General features: G+C 46.3%; 3 protein-coding genes across 3 annotated transcripts; all 3 read left to right on the top strand.

Moving 5' to 3' along the window:
* The first annotated feature begins 314 nt into the window (after window positions 1-314).
* On the top strand, window positions 315-3,249 carry LOC119956497 (ferritin heavy chain B-like). The gene is made up of 4 exons (XM_038783774.1): window positions 315-419; window positions 1,696-1,842; window positions 2,663-2,788; window positions 3,020-3,249. The coding sequence occupies exons 1-4, from the start codon at window positions 318-320 to the stop codon at window positions 3,173-3,175; spliced, it is 531 nt and encodes a 176-aa protein (XP_038639702.1). The 5' UTR covers window positions 315-317; the 3' UTR covers window positions 3,176-3,249.
* Window positions 3,250-7,028: 3,779 nt separating this feature from the next.
* On the top strand, window positions 7,029-9,979 carry LOC119956475 (ferritin heavy chain B-like). The gene is made up of 4 exons (XM_038783748.1): window positions 7,029-7,164; window positions 8,358-8,504; window positions 9,356-9,481; window positions 9,713-9,979. The coding sequence occupies exons 1-4, from the start codon at window positions 7,063-7,065 to the stop codon at window positions 9,866-9,868; spliced, it is 531 nt and encodes a 176-aa protein (XP_038639676.1). The 5' UTR covers window positions 7,029-7,062; the 3' UTR covers window positions 9,869-9,979.
* Window positions 9,980-13,729: 3,750 nt separating this feature from the next.
* On the top strand, window positions 13,730-16,548 carry LOC119956479 (ferritin heavy chain B-like). Its single transcript, XM_038783752.1, has 4 exons — window positions 13,730-13,831; window positions 15,053-15,199; window positions 16,015-16,140; window positions 16,372-16,548. The coding sequence occupies exons 1-4, from the start codon at window positions 13,730-13,732 to the stop codon at window positions 16,525-16,527; spliced, it is 531 nt and encodes a 176-aa protein (XP_038639680.1). The 3' UTR covers window positions 16,528-16,548.
* Window positions 16,549-18,449: the final 1,901 nt, after the last annotated feature.

The raw sequence follows: 18,449 nt of genomic DNA, 5'->3' as shown, positions 1-18,449 counted from the left end.
GACATTTTCACATCTGAAGAAGGTCAAGGAAAGTAAAAGCAGTGACATCATCGAGATGAATCTTCCAACCTGGTCCGGATTCCAAAACTCTGATTGGCTGTGGGTCTCGCCCCCCCCCCCCCCCCCCCAAACCTCTCATTGGTTAATTGGTGCCTGGAATGGCCGGTTCCTGATTGGCTATCAGGAATTGTCAATCATCATTGGTGATGTCATTCCCAGTCTGAATGCAGGATGTCCCAGTTGTATAAATACAAGAGCTTGTGGTGGGAAGGGTCAGTTCTACAACATTTTGGTGACAGTGAGTAATAATAGTGAGGATGGTTTCCCAAGTGCGTCAGAACTACCACAAGGACTGTGAGGATGCTGTTAACAAGCAGGTCAACCTGGAGCTCTATTCCTCCTATGTTTACCTCTCCATGGTGAGTTTTGTGTTTGGTCAACTTTCTGAAAAGCTTAAATTCCTCCAGTTGAATGAAGTGACTTTGTAAACTATATTTCCTCAAGTTGAAGAAATCACTGAGCAGTGAGAGTTTTCAGTGTCATTCTGGGTGGTGTTGAGTGAATGGACTGCTCCTTGTAGCAGTTGCTCTCCATTGGGAGGTTTAATGGCTGAAACTGGCTGCTGCCTGAATTTGGAGCAGAAACCTGGGAAGTGGTTGTTAGCATTAGACCAGCTCCAGTTTCAATGGGGTTGGGTGACTGCAGCTGGGGACCCTGCTTGTTATCTACATTTCCAGTTGGCAGTGAAACACATACCTGGTGTTGTTCAGTGCATTCTGAACACTTGGTGTAAAATGTGTTTGAAGGATATCCCTTGTTCCATTAGGTGGGTTATGCACATTGAGGATATCTGCACTAGATGGGCAATAGTTCAAGAAGGCAGCTCACCACCATCTTGGGGCAATTAAGGATGGGCAGCAAATGTTGACCTAGCCAGTGAAGCCTGTGTCCTGTATAGATTAACTTTTTTTTTAAAAAGGATGGAGTGTTTCTGTTGTTATTGCCCAATGATTTTGATCATTTTGAAATGCAGTAACCATGATGGTGTTTAGTGCTCTCAGTGCCAAGGATCTGGGATCAATTATGGTCTTGGGTAACTGTGTAAACATGCAGTCAATCTCCTGTCTGTGGGTTCCTCTGGGTGCTCTGATTTCTTTCCACACTTAAATGATGTGTAGGATAAATGAATTGCCCATGCTGAATTGCTGCTCAGTGCCTGGAACTGTGGCAGTTGGGTGGAGTCATGGGGATAGGGTGGGGGTGTTGGCTGTGTAGGGTGCCTATTCAGGGTTGGTGTTGGCTAGATGGGCTGAATGGCCTATTTCTGTGGTGCAGGGATTCTGTGCTTCAACAATTTGTGCACCACAAGGTTTCACCAACAACCAGCTCTTGTATGGAACAGTCACTGTGTATTTATTCGGGTATAAACTTTTCCAGCATCAGGGGATCTCCTTTAGATGCAGCGCTGAGAAATGTTACATCTGACTGTCCACAGATGGAGTCTTGGTTCCCCATCTCCTCCGAATGGTGGGAGAATACTAGACATCATTCTAATGCTGGATATGAACCATAATCCTGATCTCTTGGTTAGAGAAGACCTGTTCATGGTTGATGAATTAATTTAAAACTAATTAGCTGATAAATTGAGACTTCGGTGGGAAACAGTTGTGATTTGTAAAATTCTCTCTCCTTCAGTCCTTTTATTTTGACCGGGATGATGTTGCCCTGCGTCACTTTGCCGAGTTCTTCAAGGAGCAGTCACATGAGGAACGGGAACACGCTGAGAAACTGATGGAATTCCAGAATAAACGTGGAGGCCGCATCATCCTGGAGGATGTCAAGGTTGGACTTGATAGATCTCTGCATCCCCTTTGACAATGCCATGGTTTAATGCAGTAATTCTCAGTGCAATCCAATGGCCACTCTGCGTTGGAAAAGCAGCTCCGTGCAGAGTTTCCTTTGAAAGCTGGTAAACTCCACTCCTGGGATCCTCTGGCTTGCAATGCCTTGAGATTTGTCATTATGGGCAGGATTCATGATGAGGAATCTCCTTTTAGCTTATCTGCATATGAGAACAAGATAATAACAGATTCCTGAGGTATCTGACCCTTTGGGATTCATTCCCTTTGCCTCAGACCTTGGGCGAGTGCTGTTCAGCACTGGGCCCCACAATGGAGATGGAACAGTGTTCATGGGGGGGGGGGTTTGCCTGGGGATATGGAGGGCTGCAACTGCATGCCCTTTGTGCAGGGTGGTGTCAGCTTGGCACAGCAGTGCCACCTGGCATGGGCACTATCGGGTTGCCATCTGGATGCCAGGCTGGCATTTTTCCACATGTGATTGGGCTGAGGATGCCTGGCATGGGGACAGGGGAAGCCATTTGAAAATGGCCTCCATTTCTTGCCATAATGGGGGTTGCGGTGAGCAGTGCTCCCCACTGTACAGAACAGGCTGTGTGGCCTCTGCCATGCCTTCCCCTTTTCGGGCCTTGTGTTCAACACTAGTCGCGTTGAATAGTCATTTACTTTTCGGCTAAAAGTTCTTCCTCGGATACTTAACTTTCTGGACAATCACACCCTATATCCTTCTGTGAGTAATGTGAATTTCTGGTTGTTCTTCCTTGTGTCTGAATCCAATGAGCTGTCTGCCTTTCCTCTTTCAGAAACCAGAGCAGGATGAGTGGAGCAATGGTCTGGAGGCAATGCAGAGAGCTCTGCAGATGGAGAAGAATGTGAACCAGAGTCTGCTGGATCTGCACAAACTCTCCTCTGGGAACACTGACCCTCATGTGAGTTCTTTATTTCTGGGGGTATATTGGAGTTCCTAACCTTGTAGGTCTTGAAACTATTTGGAGGCTCTCCAAACCTCATGGCTTTGCTTCTGCTGATGGGAAGGGCTGGGTGAGATGGGTATTGCCCTAGTTTCCAGGGGTAGAATAACATTGACGTCTGTCTGGAGGGAAGCTCCCACAATCCTCTGCCTGCTGCTGGACATGAAATGTTGTTTTGTCTCTTTTCAGCTTTGTGACTTCCTGGAGACTCACTACTTGGATGAACAAGTGAAGATGATCAAGAAGCTCGGAGATCACATCACCAACCTGAAGAGACTGGGAGCCCCTGAGAATGGCACGGGAGAGTACCTGTTTGACAAGCTCACCCTGGGGGACAGTGACTGAACTGACAGTGGGAACAATCTTGTTCTGTTTGGTGGAACCAGATTATTGAAGGCAAAAACCAAATTCTCTCATGTCTTGTTGCAATCGGGACCTGGTCTTGTAGCATCATAACTGTAAATAAATGACTATTTTGCCTCCTTGTAAACTTGAAATCCCCTTTATTTCCTGACATAGTTCATATTGCACCCAGTTACATACAAGCTATGTGATGTCTGAGCATCATTCTTCATGATCATGGTGAAGGTTTAATTTCCATGTACACTCCACATCTCAACCATGAATGGGTTCACATAGCACTGTTTTTTTTAATATTTCAGTGCAGTTTGATGGTCTGAATGATTTAGCACTGAGCAGGGTGTGATTACGAATCAGTCAATATCCTGGGGGTTACCACTTGATCAGAAACTGGACTAGCCACATTAATACTGTGGCTACCAGAGCAGCTCAAAGGCTAGGAATCCTAAGGTGAGAATCCACATCCTCACCCCCTCCCAAAGCTGCTTCACTGACAAATTGAGTGTGATGGAATACTCTCCACTTGCCTGGATGAGCGCAGCTCCAACAACACTCAGAAGCTCAACACCATCCAAGACAAGCAGGCCTGCTTGGTTACTTCCCCCTTCTACAAACATTCAAACACTCCTCCACTGATGCACAGTAGTAGCCATCTGTACCATTTACAAGATGCACTGCAGTACCTCACCAAGATTACTTAGACAATGCTCTCTAAATCCACGACTGCTACCATTTCAAAGGGTGACATGTTAGCATAGTAGTTAACATTGTTACTTCACAGCACCAGGGACCTTGGTTGGTTCCTGGTGTAAGTCTGTCTACGTCTGCACAATCTCCCAGTGTCTGTGTGGATTTTCCACCCACGTGTACTAAAAGATGTACTTGAGTTGCCCTCTGAATTCTCCCTCCGTGATCCAGCCAAAGACCAGTCACATCCTATAAATGTGACTTAACAAACACCTTCCATTAATTTCCCCTAACCCATCTCCAAAATAAGTATTTGTTTAGGTTTGGGCATCAAGCATTTCATAACCGATAATATTCATCCCAGTGGGCCATTATTTGTCTCCTTTGCCCCTATAAATAGAAAGAATCCCTACAGTGCAGAGGAGGCCATTCGGCCCATCCAGTCTGCACAGTCCTTGGAAAGAGCACTCGGAGTGGATTCAACATTGATGCCACTCCTGCAGTTATCCATGTTTATAAACTAGTTTCAGGAACATTGTTGAGATCTGCACTGTCTATAATGAATTTTCAGTCAACTACCAGTAAGTGGTGTGAGAATGCAGCAACGGAATGGGCAGTGGAGGGGCTGAATATGCTGCACACCAGGAGGGCTTCTTAAAATTGAGGATGTGTGAAGCCACAACACAATAATAAAGGGAATTCGAGGAAACCATGGTGTTTCAGTCATTCCATGTTCCTGTCTCAGCATCACTCACAATTTCTGGTCACTGTCAGTGTTTGTTATTCTCTGCACCACTCTGAGCTTCTCATCCCCATCCCCATCCCCATCCCCACTCCCTACAGGTTGTGATATTGAATTCAAAGAGTTTCCTGTGGAAAGGATCAATCAGCAGTTCCCTCAGCATCAGTAACCCAGACCTTCAGCAAAGTCTCTCGTGCCCACTTGGATGGCCATTTGAGTGACCATGTGATGTCCCTCAGTTTGGACAAAGCCCTTTCTGACCACAGGACAGTCGCTGCATCTCGGATCCTTTTTCACCAGAATCGGTGTAAATACCCGGATACACTTTCTCTTCGGGTGGGTCAACTGTGCCATCGGTGACATCTCTCCCGAGAGCCTTCAGCCACATTGAAAGTTGACCATAAAATGAATCATCTAACACACAACATTGACAAAGAACAACAGCACAGGAGCAAGCCCTTCAGCCCTCCAAGCCTGTGCCTACCATGCTGCCCGTCTAAACTAAAATGTTCTCACTTCCGGGGTGCGTATCCCTCTATTCCCATCCTATTCATGTATTTGTCAAGATGTCCCTTAAATGTCACTATCGTCCCTGCTTCCACCACCTCCTCCGGCAGCGAGTTCCAGGCACCCACTACCCTCTGTGTAAAAAAACTTGCCTCGTACATCTCCTCTAAACCTTGCCCCTCACACCTTAAACCTATACCCTCTAGTAATTGACCCCTCTACCCTGGGAAAAAGCCTCTGACTATCCACTCTGTCTATGCCCCTCATAATTTTGTAGACCTCTATCAGGTCGCCCCTCAACCTTCGTCGTTCCAGTGAGAACATACCGAGTTCATTCAACCGCTCCTCATAGCTAATGCCCTCCATACCAGGCAATATCCTGGTAAATCTCTTCTGCACCCTCTCTAAAGCCTCCACATCTTTCTGGTAGTGTGGCGACCAGAATTGAACACTGTACTCCAAGTGTGGCCTAACTAAGGTTCTATACAGCTGCATCATGATTTGCTAATTCTTATACTCAATGCCCTGGCCAATAAAGGCAAGCATGCCGTATGCCTTCTTGACTACCTTCTCCACCTGTGTTGCCTCTTTCAGTGACCTGTAGACCTGTACACCAAGATCGCTCTGACTGTCAATACTCTTGAGGGTTCTACCATTCACTGTATATTTCCTACCTGCATTAGACCTTCCAAAATGCATGACCTCACATTTGTCCGGATTAAACTCCATCTGCCACCTCTCCGCCCAAGTCTCCAAAAGATCTAAATCCTGCTGTATCCTCGGACAGTCCTCATCGCTATCCGCAATTCCAGCAACCTTTGTGTCGTCTGCAAACTTACTAATCAGACCAGTTACATTTTCCTCCGAATCATTGAAATATACTACGAACAGCAAAGGTCCCAGCACTGATCCCTGCCGGCCATCACTAGTCACAGCCCTCCAATCAGAAAAGCACCCTTCCATTGCTACTCACTGCCATCTATGACTGAGCCAGTTCTGTATCCATCTTGCCAGCTCACCCCTGATCCCGTGTGACTTCACCTTTTGTACAGGTCTGCCATGAGGGACCTTGTCAAAGGCCTTACTGAAGTCCATATAGACAACATCCACTGCCCTACCTACATCAATCATCTTTGTGACCGCTTCGAAAAACTCTATCAAGTTAGTGAGACACGACCTCCCCTTCACAAAACCGTGCTGCCTCTCACTAAAACGTCCATTTGCTTCCAAATGGGAGTAGATCCTGTCTCGAAGGATTCTCTCCAGTAATTTCCCTACCACTTATGTAAGGCTCATCGGCCTGTAGTTCCCTGGATTATACGAGCAGGAATAGCTGCTCCTTCCAGCCTGTCCCCAAACACAGTAAATGGAGACGTGTCCGTGGGTGACATTGGATTCAGTGATATTCCCCCCCTCCCATTCCCACAATTCCATTTCCCTGTCCAGTGGTTGGTTAGGAAATTCCCTCAAGGTGACCTGATTGTTTGAATATTGTATCAGCTCCACTGCTCCTGGCCAGTAACAAACTTGTCCAGGTTATGAAAACCCACTTCAGCAAAAGGAACCAATTATCATTGAGTTAAAATGGGAGAGTTCAACAACGAGACATTTTCACATCTGAAGAAGGTCAAGGAAAGTAAAAGCAGTGACATCGTCGAGATGAATCTTCCAACCTGGTCTGGATTCCAAAACTCTGATTGGCTGTGGGTCTCACACCCCCCCCCCCCCCCCCCCCCCCCCCCCCCAAAACCTCTCATTGGTTAATTGGTGCCTGGAATGGCCGGTTCCTGATTGGCTATCAGGGATTGTCAATCATCATTGGTGATGTCATTCCCAGTCTGAATGCAGGATGTCCCAGTTGTATAAATACAAGAGCTTGTGGTGGGAAGGGTCAGTTCTAGAACTTTCCAGGCGATTGTGAACAGTAAGAGTTAAGATGGCCTCCCAAGTGCGTCAGAACTATCACAAGGACTGTGAGGATGCTGTTAACAAGCAGATCAACCTGGAGCTCTATTCCTCCTATGTTTACCTCTCCATGGTGAGTCTTGTGTTCCTTGTCCTACTTTCTGAAAAGCTTGAATTTCTCCAGTGAAGTGTGTGTGATCCTGGGTGGAGAGGTGTGAATGGATTGCTCCTTGTAGCAGCTGCTCTCCATTGGGAGGTTTAATGGCTGAAACTGGCTGCTGCCTGAGTTTGGAGCAGAAACCTGGGAAGTGGTTGTTAGCATTAGACCAGCTCCAGTTTCAATGGGGTTGGGTGACTGCAGCTGGGGACCCTGCTTGTTATCTACATTTCCAGTTGGCAGTGAAACACATACCTGGTGTTGTTCAGTGCACTCTGAACACTTAGTGTAAAATGTGTTTGAAGGATATTTCTTGTTCCATTAGGTGGGTTATGCACATTGAGGATATCTGCACCAGGTGGGCAATAGTTCAAGAAGGCAGCTCACCACCATCTTGGGGCAATTAAGGATGGGCAGCAAATGTTGACCTAGCCAGTGAAGCCCATGTCCTGTATAGATTAACTTAAAGGAGTGTTTCTGTTATTGCCCAATGATTTTGATCATTTTGAAATGCAGTAACCATGATGGTGTTTAGTGCTCTTGGTGCCAAGGATCTGGGATCAATTATGGCCTTTGGTAACTGTAAACATGCAGTCAATCTCCTCTGTCTGTGGGTGCTCTGATTTCTTTCCACACTTAAATGATGTGTAGGATAAATGAATTGCCCATGCTGAATTGCTGCTCAGTGCCTGGAACTGTGGCAGTTGGGTGGAGTCATGGGGATAGGGTGGGGATGTTGGCTGTGTATGGTGCCTATTCAGGGCTGGTGTTGGCTAGATGGGCTGAATGGCTTATTTCTGTGGTGCAGGATTCTGTGCTTCAACAATTTGTGCACCACAAGGTTTCACCAACAACCAGCTCTTGTATGGAACAGTCACAGTGTATTTATTCGGGTATAAACATTTCCAGGATCAGGGGATCTCCTTTAGATGCAGCGCTGAGAAATGTTACATCTGCCTGTCCACAGATGGGAGTCTTGGTTCCCCATCTCCTCCGAATGGTGGGAGAATACTAGACATCATTCTAATGCTGGATATGAACCATAATCCTGATCTCTTGGTTAGAGAAGACCTGTTCATGGTTGATGAATTAATTTAAAACTAATTAGCTGATAAATTGAGACTTCGGTGGGAAACAGTTGTGATTTGTAAAATTCTCTCTCCCTTCAGTCCTTTTACTTTGACCGGGATGATGTTGCCCTGCGTCACTTTGCTGAGTTCTTCAAGGAGCAGTCGCATGAGGAACGGGAACATGCTGAGAAACTGATGGAATTCCAGAATAAACGTGGAGGCCGCATCATCCTGGAGGATGTCAAGGTTGGACTTGATAGATCTCTGCATCCCCTTTGACAATGCCATGGTTTAATGCAGTAATTCTCAGTGCAATCCCATGGCCACTCTGTGTTGGAAAAGCAGCTCGGTGCAGAGTTTCCTTTGCAAGCTGGTAGACCCCACTCCTGGGATCCTCCGGCTTGCAATGCCTTGAGATTTGTCATTATGAATCCTGCCCATAATGAGGAATCTCATTTTAGCAAATCTGCATATGAGAACAAGATAATACCAGATTCCTGAGGTATCTGACTCTTTGGGATTCATCCCCTTTGCCTCAGACCTTGGGCGAGTGCTGTTCAGCACTGGGTGCCACAATGGAGATGGAACAGTGTTCATGGGGGGGTTTGCCCAGGGATATGGAGGCCCCTAACTGCATGCCCTTGGGCAGGGTAGTGTCAGCTTTGCACAGAAGTGCCACCTGTGTATCATCCTGGCATGGGCACTATCAGGTTGGCACCAAGATGCCAGGCTGGCACTTTGCCACATGTGATTGGGCTGAGGATGCCTGGCATGGGGACGGGGAAGCCATTTGAAAATGGCCTCTATGTCTTGCCATAATGTGGGTTGCGGTGAGCAGTGCTCTCCACTGTACAGAACAGGCTGTGTGGCCTTGGCTGTGCGCTCCCCATTCAGGCCTCTTGTTTAACGCAAGTCACGTTGAATAGTCATTGATTTTTCGGCTAAATGTTCTTGCTCGGGGACTTGGTTCACTTTCTGGACAAGTGCACCCTATATCCTTTTGTGATGCTTTGGTTCCTGGGAACATGAATTTCTGGTTGTTCTTCCTTGTGTGTTTGAATCTATTGGAAATGAGCTGTCTGCCTTTGCTCTTTCAGAAACCAGAGCAGGATGAGTGGAGCAATGGTCTGGAGGCAATGCAGAGAGCTCTGCAGATGGAGAAGAATGTGAACCAGAGTCTGCTGGATCTGCACAAACTCTCCTCTGGGAATACTGACCCTCATGTGAGTTCTTGATTTTTGGGGGTATATTGGAGTTCATAACATTGTAGGTCTTGAAACTATTTGGAGGATCTCCAAACCTCATGGCTTTGCTTCTGCTGATGGTAAGGGCTGGGTAAGATGGGTATTGCCCTAGTTTCCAGGGGTAGAATAACATTAACGTCTGTCTGGAGGGAAGCTCCCACAATCCTCTGCCTGCTGCTGGACATGAAATGTTGTTTTGTCTCTTTTCAGCTTTGTGACTTCCTGGAGACTCACTACTTGGATGAACAAGTGAAGATGATCAAGAAGCTCGGAGATCACATCACCAACCTGAAGAGACTGGGAGCCCCTGAGAATGGCGTGGGAGAGTACCTGTTTGACAAGCTCACCCTGGGGGACAGTGACTGAACTGACAGTGGGAACAATCTTGTTCTGTTTGGTGGAACCAGATTATTGAAGGCAAAAACCAAATTCTCTCATGTCTTGTTGCAATCGTGACCTGGTCTTGTAGCATCATAACTGTAAATAAATGACTATTTTGCCTCCTTGTAAACTTGAAATCCCCTTTATTTCCTGACATAGTTCATATTGCACACAGTTACATACAAGCTATGTAATGTCTGAGAATCATTCTTCATGATCATGGTGAAGGTTTAATTTCCATGTACACTCCACATCTCAACCATGAATGGGTTTACATAGCACTGTTTTTAATATTTCAGTGCAGTTTGATGGTCTGAATGATTTAGCACTGAGCAGGGTGTGATTACGAATCAGTCAATATCCTGGGGGTTACCACTTGATCAGAAACTGGACTAGCCACATTAATACTGTGGCTACCAGAGCAGCTCAAAGGCTAGGAATCCTAAGGTGAGAATCCACATCCTCACCCCCTCCCAAAGCTGCTTCACTGACAAATTGAGTGTGATGGAATACTCTCCACTTGCCTGGATGAGTGCAGCTCCAACAACACTCAGAAGCTCAACACCATCCAGGACAAGCAGGCCAGCTTGGTTACTCTCCCTTCTACAAACATTCAAACACTCCTCCACTGATGCACAGTAGTAGCCATCTGTACCATTTGCAAGATGCACTGCAGTACCTCACCAAGATTACTTAGACAATGCTCTCTAAACCCACGACTGCTACCATTTCAAAGGGTGACATGTTAGCACCGTAGTTAACATTGTTACTTCACAGCACCAGGGACCCTGGTTGGTTCCTGGTGTAAGTCTGCATGATCTTCCAGTGTCTGTGTGGATTTTCCACCCACGTGTCCTAAAAGATGTACTTGTTAAGTTACCCTCTGAATTCTCCCTCCGTGATCCAGCCAAAGGCCAGTCACATCCTATAAATGTGACTTAACAAACACCTTCCATTAATTTCCCCTAACCCATCTCCAAAATAAGTATTTGTTTAGGTTTGGGCATCAAGCATTTCATAACCGATAATATCCATCCCAGTGGGCCATTATTTGTCTCCTTTGCCCCTATAAATAGAATCTCAGAATCCCTACAATGCAGATGAGGCGAATGGCCCATCCAGTCCACACAGTCCTTGGAAAGAGCACTCTGAGTGGATTGAACATTGATGCCACTCCTGCAGTTATCCATGTTTATAAACTAGTTTCAGGAACCTTGTTGAGATCTGCACTGACTATAATGAATTTTCAGTCAACTACCAGTAAGCGGTGTGAGAATGCAGCAACGGAATGGGCAGTGGAGGGGCTGAATATGCTGCACACCAGGAGGGCTTCTTAAAATTGAGGATGTGTGACGCCACAACACAATAATAAAGGGAATTCGAGGAAACCATGGTGTTTCAGTCATTCCATGTTCCTGTCTCAGCATCACTCACAATTTCTGGTCACTGTCAGTGTTTGTTATTCTCTGCACCACTCTGAGCTTCTCATCCCCATCACCATCCCCACTCCCTACAGGATGTGATATTGAATTCAAAGAGTTTCCTGTGGAAAGGATCAATCAGTAGTTCCCTCAGCATCAGTAACCCAGACCTTCAGCAAAGTCTCTCGTGTCCACTTGGATGGCCATTTGAGTGACCATGTGATGTCCCTCAGTTTGGACAAAGCCCTTTGTGACCACAGGACAGTCGCTGCATCTCGGATCCTTTTTCACCAGAATCGGTGTAAATACCCGGATACACTTTCTCTTCAGGTGGGTCAACTGTGCCCATCGGTGACATCTCTCCCGAGAGGCTTCAGCCACAATGAAAGTTGACCATAAAAGGAATCATTGGAACACACAACATTGACAAAGAACAAAGAAAAGTACAGCACAGGAGCAGGCCCTTCCGCCCTCTAAGCCTGTGCCAACCATGCTGCCCGTCTAAACTAAAATGTTCTCACTTCCGGGGTGCGTATCCCTCTATTCCCATCCTATTCATGTATTTGTCAAGATGTCCCTTAAATGTCACTATCGTCCCTGCTTCCACCACCTCCTCCGGCAGTGAGTTCCAGGCACCTACTACCCTCTGTGTAAAAAACTTGCCTCGTACATCTTAAACCTATGCCCTCTAGTAATTGACCCCTCTACCCTTGGGAAAAAGCCTCTGACTATCCACTCTGTCAATGCCCCTCATAATTTTGTAGACCTCTATCAGGTCGCCCCTCAACCTTCGTCGTTCCAGTGAGAACATACCGAGTTCATTCAACTGCTCCTAATAGCTAATGCCCTCCATACCAGGCAACATCCTGGTAAATCTCTTCTGCACCCTCTCTAAAGCCTCCACATATTTCTGGTAGTGTGGTGACCAGAATTGAACACTGTACTCCAAGTGTGGCCTAACTAAGGTTCTATACAGCTGCAACATGACTTGCTAATTCTTATACTCAATGCCCTGGCCAATAAAGGCAAGCATGCCGTATGCCTTCTTGACTACCTTCTCCACCTGTGTTACCCCTTTCAGTGACCTGTAGACCTGTACACCAAGATTGCTCTGACTGTCAATACTCTTGAGGGTTCTACCATTCACTGTGTATTTCCTACCTGCATTAGACCTTCCAAAATGCATGACCTCACATTTGTCCGGATTAAACTCCATCTGCCATCTCTCAGCCCAAGTCTCCAAACGATCTAAATCCTGCTGTATCCTCGGACAGTCCTCATCGCTATCCGCAATTCCACCAATCTTTGTGTCGTCTGCAAACTTACTAATCAGACCAGTTACATTTTCCTCCGAATCATTGAAATATACTACGAACAGGAAAGGTCCCAGCACTGATCCCTGCCGGCCATCACTAGTCACAGCCCTCCAATCAGAAAAGCACCCTTCCATTGCTACTCTCTGCCATCTATGACTTAGCTAGTTCTGTATCCATCTTGCCAGCTCACCCCTGATCCCGAGTGACTTCACCTTTTGTACCAGTCTGCCATGAGGGACCTTGTCAAAGGCCTTACTGAAGTCCATATAGACAACATCCACTGCCCTACCTACATCAATCATCTTTGTGACCGCTTCGAAAAACTATCAAGTTAGTGAGACACGACCTCCCCTTCACAAATCATGCTGCCTCTCGCTAAAACGTCCATTTGCTTCCAAATGGGGGTAGATCCTGTCTCGAAGAATTCTCTCCAGTAATTTTCCTACCACTGATGTAAGGCTCACCGGTCTGTAGTTCCCTGGATTATACGAGCAGGAAAAGTCCAACTGCTCCATCCAGCCTGTCCCCAAACACAGTAAATGGAGACGTGTCTTTGGATGACATTGGATTCAGTGATATTCCCCCCCTCCCATTCCCACAATTCCATTTCCCTGTCCAGTGGTTAGTTAGCAAATTCCCTCAAGGCGACCTGATTGTTTGAATATTGTATCAGCTCCACTGCTCCTGGCCAGTAACAAACTTGTCCAGGTTATGAAAACCCACTTCAGTAAAAGGAACCAATTATCATTGAGTTAAAATGGGAGAGTTCAACAACGAGACATTTTCACATCTGAAGAAGATCAAGGAAAGTAAAAACAGTGACATCATCGAGATGAATCTTCCAACCTGGTCCGGATTCCAAAACTCTGATTGGCTGTTGGTCTCGCCCCCCCCCCCCCCTCCTCCCCCTCCCCCTCCCCCCCCCCCCCCCTCCCCAAAACCTCTCATTGGTTAATTGGTGCCTGGAATGGCCGGTTCCTGATTGGCTATCAGGGATTGTCAATCATCATTGGTGATGTCATTCCCAGTCTGAATGCAGGATGTCCCAGTTGTATAAATACAAGAGCTTGTGGTGGGAAGGGTCAGTTCTAGAACTTATAAGAGTTAAGATGGCTTCCCAAGTGCATCAGAACTATCACAAGGACTGTGAGGATGCTGTTAACAAGCAGATCAACCTGGAGCTCTATTCCTCCTATGTTTACCTCTCCATGGTGAGTCTTGTGTTCCTTGTCCTACTTTCTGAAAAACTTGAATTTCTCCAGTGAAGTGTGTGTGATACTGGGTGGTGTTGAGTGAATGGACTGCTCCTTGTAGCAGCTGCTCTCCATTGGGAGGTTTAATGGCTGAAACTGGCTGCTGCCTGAATTTGGAGCAGAAACCAGGGAAGTGGTTGTTAGCATTAGACCAGCTCCAGTTTCAATGGGGTTGGGTGACTGCAGCTGGGGACCCTGCTTGTTATCTACATTTCCAGTTGGCAGTGAAACACATACCTGGTGTTGTTCAGTGCACTCTGAACACTTGGTGTAAAATGTGTTTGAAGGAAATTTCTTGTTCCATTAGGTGGGTTATGCACATTGAGGATATCTGCACTGGATGGGCAATAGTTCAAGAAGGCAGCTCACCACCATCTTGGGGCAATTAAGGATGGGCAGCAAATGTTGACCTAGCCAGTGAAGCCTGTGTCCTGTATAGATTAACTTTTTTTTTAAAAAGGATGGAGTGTTTCTGTTGTTATTGCCCAATGATTTTGATCATTTTGAAATGCAGTAACCATGATGGTGTTTAGTGCTCTCAGTGCCAAGGATCTGGGATCAATTATGGCCTTGGGTAACTGTGTAAACATGCAGTCAATCTCCTGTGTCTGTGGGTTCCTCTGGGTGCTCTGATTTCTTTCCACACTTAAATGATGTGTAGGATAAATGAATTGCCCATGCTGAATTGCTGCTCAGTGCCTGGAACTGTGGCAGTTGGGTGGAGTCATGGGGATAGGGTGGGGGTGTTGGCTGTGTAGGGTGCCTATTCAGGGTTGGTGTTGGCTAGATGGGCTGAATGGCCTATTTCTGTGGTGCAGGGATTCTGTGCTTCAACAATTTGTGCACCACAAGGTTTCACCAACAACCAGCTTTTGTATGGAACAGTCACTGTGTATTTATTCGGGTATAAACATTTCCAGGATCAGGGGATCTCCTTTAGATGCAGCGCTGAGAAATGTTACATCTGACTGTCCACAGATGGAGTCTTGGTTCCCCATCTCCTCCGAATGGTGGGAGAATACTAGACATCATTCGAATGCTGGATATGAACCATAATCCTGATCTCTTGGTTAGAGAAGACCTGTTCATGGTTGATGAATTAATTTAAAACTAATTAGCTGATAAATTGAGACTTCGGTGGGAAACAGTTGTGATTTGTAAAATTCTCTCTCCCTTCAGTCCTTTTACTTTGACCGGGATGATGTTGCCCTGCGTCACTTTGTTGAGTTCTTCAAGGAGCAGTCGCATGAGGAACAGGAACACGCTGAGAAACTGATGGAATTCCAGAATAAACGTGGAGGCCGCATCATCCTGGAGGATGTCAAGGTTGGACTTGATAGATCTCTGCATCCCCTTTGACAATACCATGGTTTAATGCAGTCATTCTGTCAGTGCAATCCAATGGCCACGATGAGTTGGAAAAGCAGCTCGGTGCAGAGTTTCCTTTGAAAGCTGGTAAACCCCACTCCTGGGATCCTCCCTTGAGATTTGTCATTATGGGCAGGATTCATAATGAGGAATCTCCTTTTTTAGCTTATCTGCATATGAGAACAAGATAATAACAGATTCCTGAGGTATCTGACCCTTTGGGATTCATCCCCTTTGCCTCAGACCTTGGGCGAGTGCTGTTCAGCACTGGGCCCCACAATGGAGATGGAACAGTGTTCATGGGGGGTTTGCCCAGGGATATGGAGGGCTGCAACTGCATGCCCTTTGTGCAGGGTGGTGTCAGCTTGGCACAGCAGTGCCACCTGGCATGGGCACTATCGGGTTGCCATCAGGATGCCAGGCTGGCATTTTTCCACATGTGATTGGGCTGAGGATGCTTGGCATGGGGAAAGGAATGTTTCAGGATGCCATTTGAAACTGGCCTCCAGATGTCTCTCCATAATGGGGGTTGCGGTGAGCAGTGCTCCCCGCTGTGCAGAACAGGCTGTGGCCTCGGCTGTGCGTTCCCCTTTTGGGCCTTTTGTTCAACACTAGTCGTGTTGAATAGTCATTTACTTTTTGGCTAAAAGTTCTTCCTCGGATACTTAACTTTCTGGACAATCACACCCTATATCCTTCTGTGAGTAACGTGAATTTCTGGTTGTTCTTCCTTGTGTCTGAATCCAATGAGCTGTCTGCCTTTCCTCTTTCAGAAACCAGAGCAGGATAAGTGGAGCAATGGTCTGGAGGCAATGCAGAGAGCTCTGCAGATGGAGAAGAATGTGAACCAGAGTCTGCTGGATCTGCACAAACTCTCCTCTGGGAACACTGACCCTCATGTGAGTTCTTTATTTTTGGGGGTATATTGGAGTTCCTAACCTTGTAGGTCTTGAAACTATTTGGAGGCTCTCCAAACCTCATGGCTTTGCTTCTGCTGATGGGAAGGGCTGGGTGAGATGGGTATTGCCCTAGTTTCCAGGGGTAGAATAACATTGACGTCTGTCTGGAGGGAAGCTCCCACAATCCTCTGCCTGCTGCTGGACATGAAATGTTGTTTTGTCTCTTTTCAGCTTTGTGACTTCCTGGAGACTCACTACTTGGATGAACAAGTGAAGATGATCAAGAAGCTCGGAGATCACATCACCAACCTGAAGAGACTGGGAGCCCCTGAGAATGGCACGGGAGAGTACCTGTTTGACAAGCTCACCCTGGGGGATAGTGACTGAACTGACTGGGGAACAATCTTGTTCTGTTTGGTGGAACCAGATTATTGAAGGCAAAAACCAAATTCTCTCATGTCTTGTCGCAATCGTGACCTGGTCTTGTAGCATCATAACTGTAAATAAATGACTATTTTGCCTCCTTTTAAACTTGAAATCCCCTTTATTTCCTGACATAGTTCATATTGCACCCAGTTACATACAAGCTATGTGATGTCTGAGCATCATTCTTCATGATCATGGTGAAGGTTTAATTTCCATGTACACTCCACATCTCAACCATGAATGGGTTCACATAGCACTGTTTTTTTTAATATTTCAGTGCAGTTTGATGGTCTGAATGATTTAGCACTGAGCAGGGTGTGATTACGAATCAGTCAATATCCTGGGGGTTACCACTTGATCAGAAACTGGACTAGCCACATTAATACTGTGGCTACCAGAGCAGCTCAAAGGCTAGGAATCCTAAGGTGAGAATCCACATCCTCACCCCCTCCCAAAGCTGCTTCACTGACAAATTGAGTGTGATGGAATACTCTCCACTTGCCTGGATGAGCGCAGCTCCAACAACACTCAGAAGCTCAACACCATCCAAGACAAGCAGGCCTGCTTGGTTACTTCCCCCTTCTACAAACATTCAAACACTCCTCCACTGATGCACAGTAGTAGCCATCTGTACCATTTACAAGATGCACTGCAGTACCTCACCAAGATTACTTAGACAATGCTCTCTAAATCCACGACTGCTACCATTTCAAAGGGTGACATGTTAGCATAGTAGTTAACATTGTTACTTCACAGCACCAGGGACCTTGGTTGGTTCCTGGTGTAAGTCTGTCTACGTCTGCACAATCTCCCAGTGTCTGTGTGGATTTTCCACCCACGTGTACTAAAAGATGTACTTGAGTTGCCCTCTGAATTCTCCCTCCGTGATCCAGCCAAAGACCAGTCACATCCTATAAATGTGACTTAACAAACACCTTCCATTAATTTCCCCTAACCCATCTCCAAAATAAGTATTTGTTTAGGTTTGGGCATCAAGCATTTCATAACCGATAATATTCATCCCAGTGGGCCATTATTTGTCTCCTTTGCCCCTATAAATAGAAAGAATCCCTACAGTGCAGAGGAGGCCATTCGGCCCATCCAGTCTGCACAGTCCTTGGAAAGAGCACTCGGAGTGGATTCAACATTGATGCCACTCCTGCAGTTATCCATGTTTATAAACTAGTTTCAGGAACATTGTTGAGATCTGCACTGTCTATAATGAATTTTCAGTCAACTACCAGTAAGTGGTGTGAGAATGCAGCAACGGAATGGGCAGTGGAGGGGCTGAATATGCTGCACACCAGGAGGGCTTCTTAAAATTGAGGATGTGTGAAGCCACAACACAATAATAAAGGGAATTCGAGGAAACCATGGTGTTTCAGTCATTCCATGTTCCTGTCTCAGCATCACTCACAATTTCTGGTCACTGTCAGTGTTTGTTATTCTCTGCACCACTCTGAGCTTCTCATCCCCATCCCCATCCCCATCCCCACTCCCTACAGGTTGTGATATTGAATTCAAAGAGTTTCCTGTGGAAAGGATCAATCAGCAGTTCCCTCAGCATCAGTAACCCAGACCTTCAGCAAAGTCTCTCGTGCCCACTTGGATGGCCATTTGAGTGACCATGTGATGTCCCTCAGTTTGGACAAAGCCCTTTCTGACCACAGGACAGTCGCTGCATCTCGGATCCTTTTTCACCAGAATCGGTGTAAATACCCGGATACACTTTCTCTTCGGGTGGGTCAACTGTGCCCATCGGTGACATCTCTCCCGAGAGCCTTCAGCCACATTGAAAGTTGACCATAAAATGAATCATCTAACACACAACATTGACAAAGAACAACAGCACAGGAGCAAGCCCTTCAGCCCTCCAAGCCTGT

The sequence above is a fragment of the Scyliorhinus canicula genome, chromosome 23, assembly GCF_902713615.1.
Source record: "Scyliorhinus canicula chromosome 23, sScyCan1.1, whole genome shotgun sequence".
Lineage (NCBI taxonomy): Eukaryota > Metazoa > Chordata > Chondrichthyes > Carcharhiniformes > Scyliorhinidae > Scyliorhinus > Scyliorhinus canicula.
This window is presented reverse-complemented; position numbering and strand designations above follow the sequence as displayed.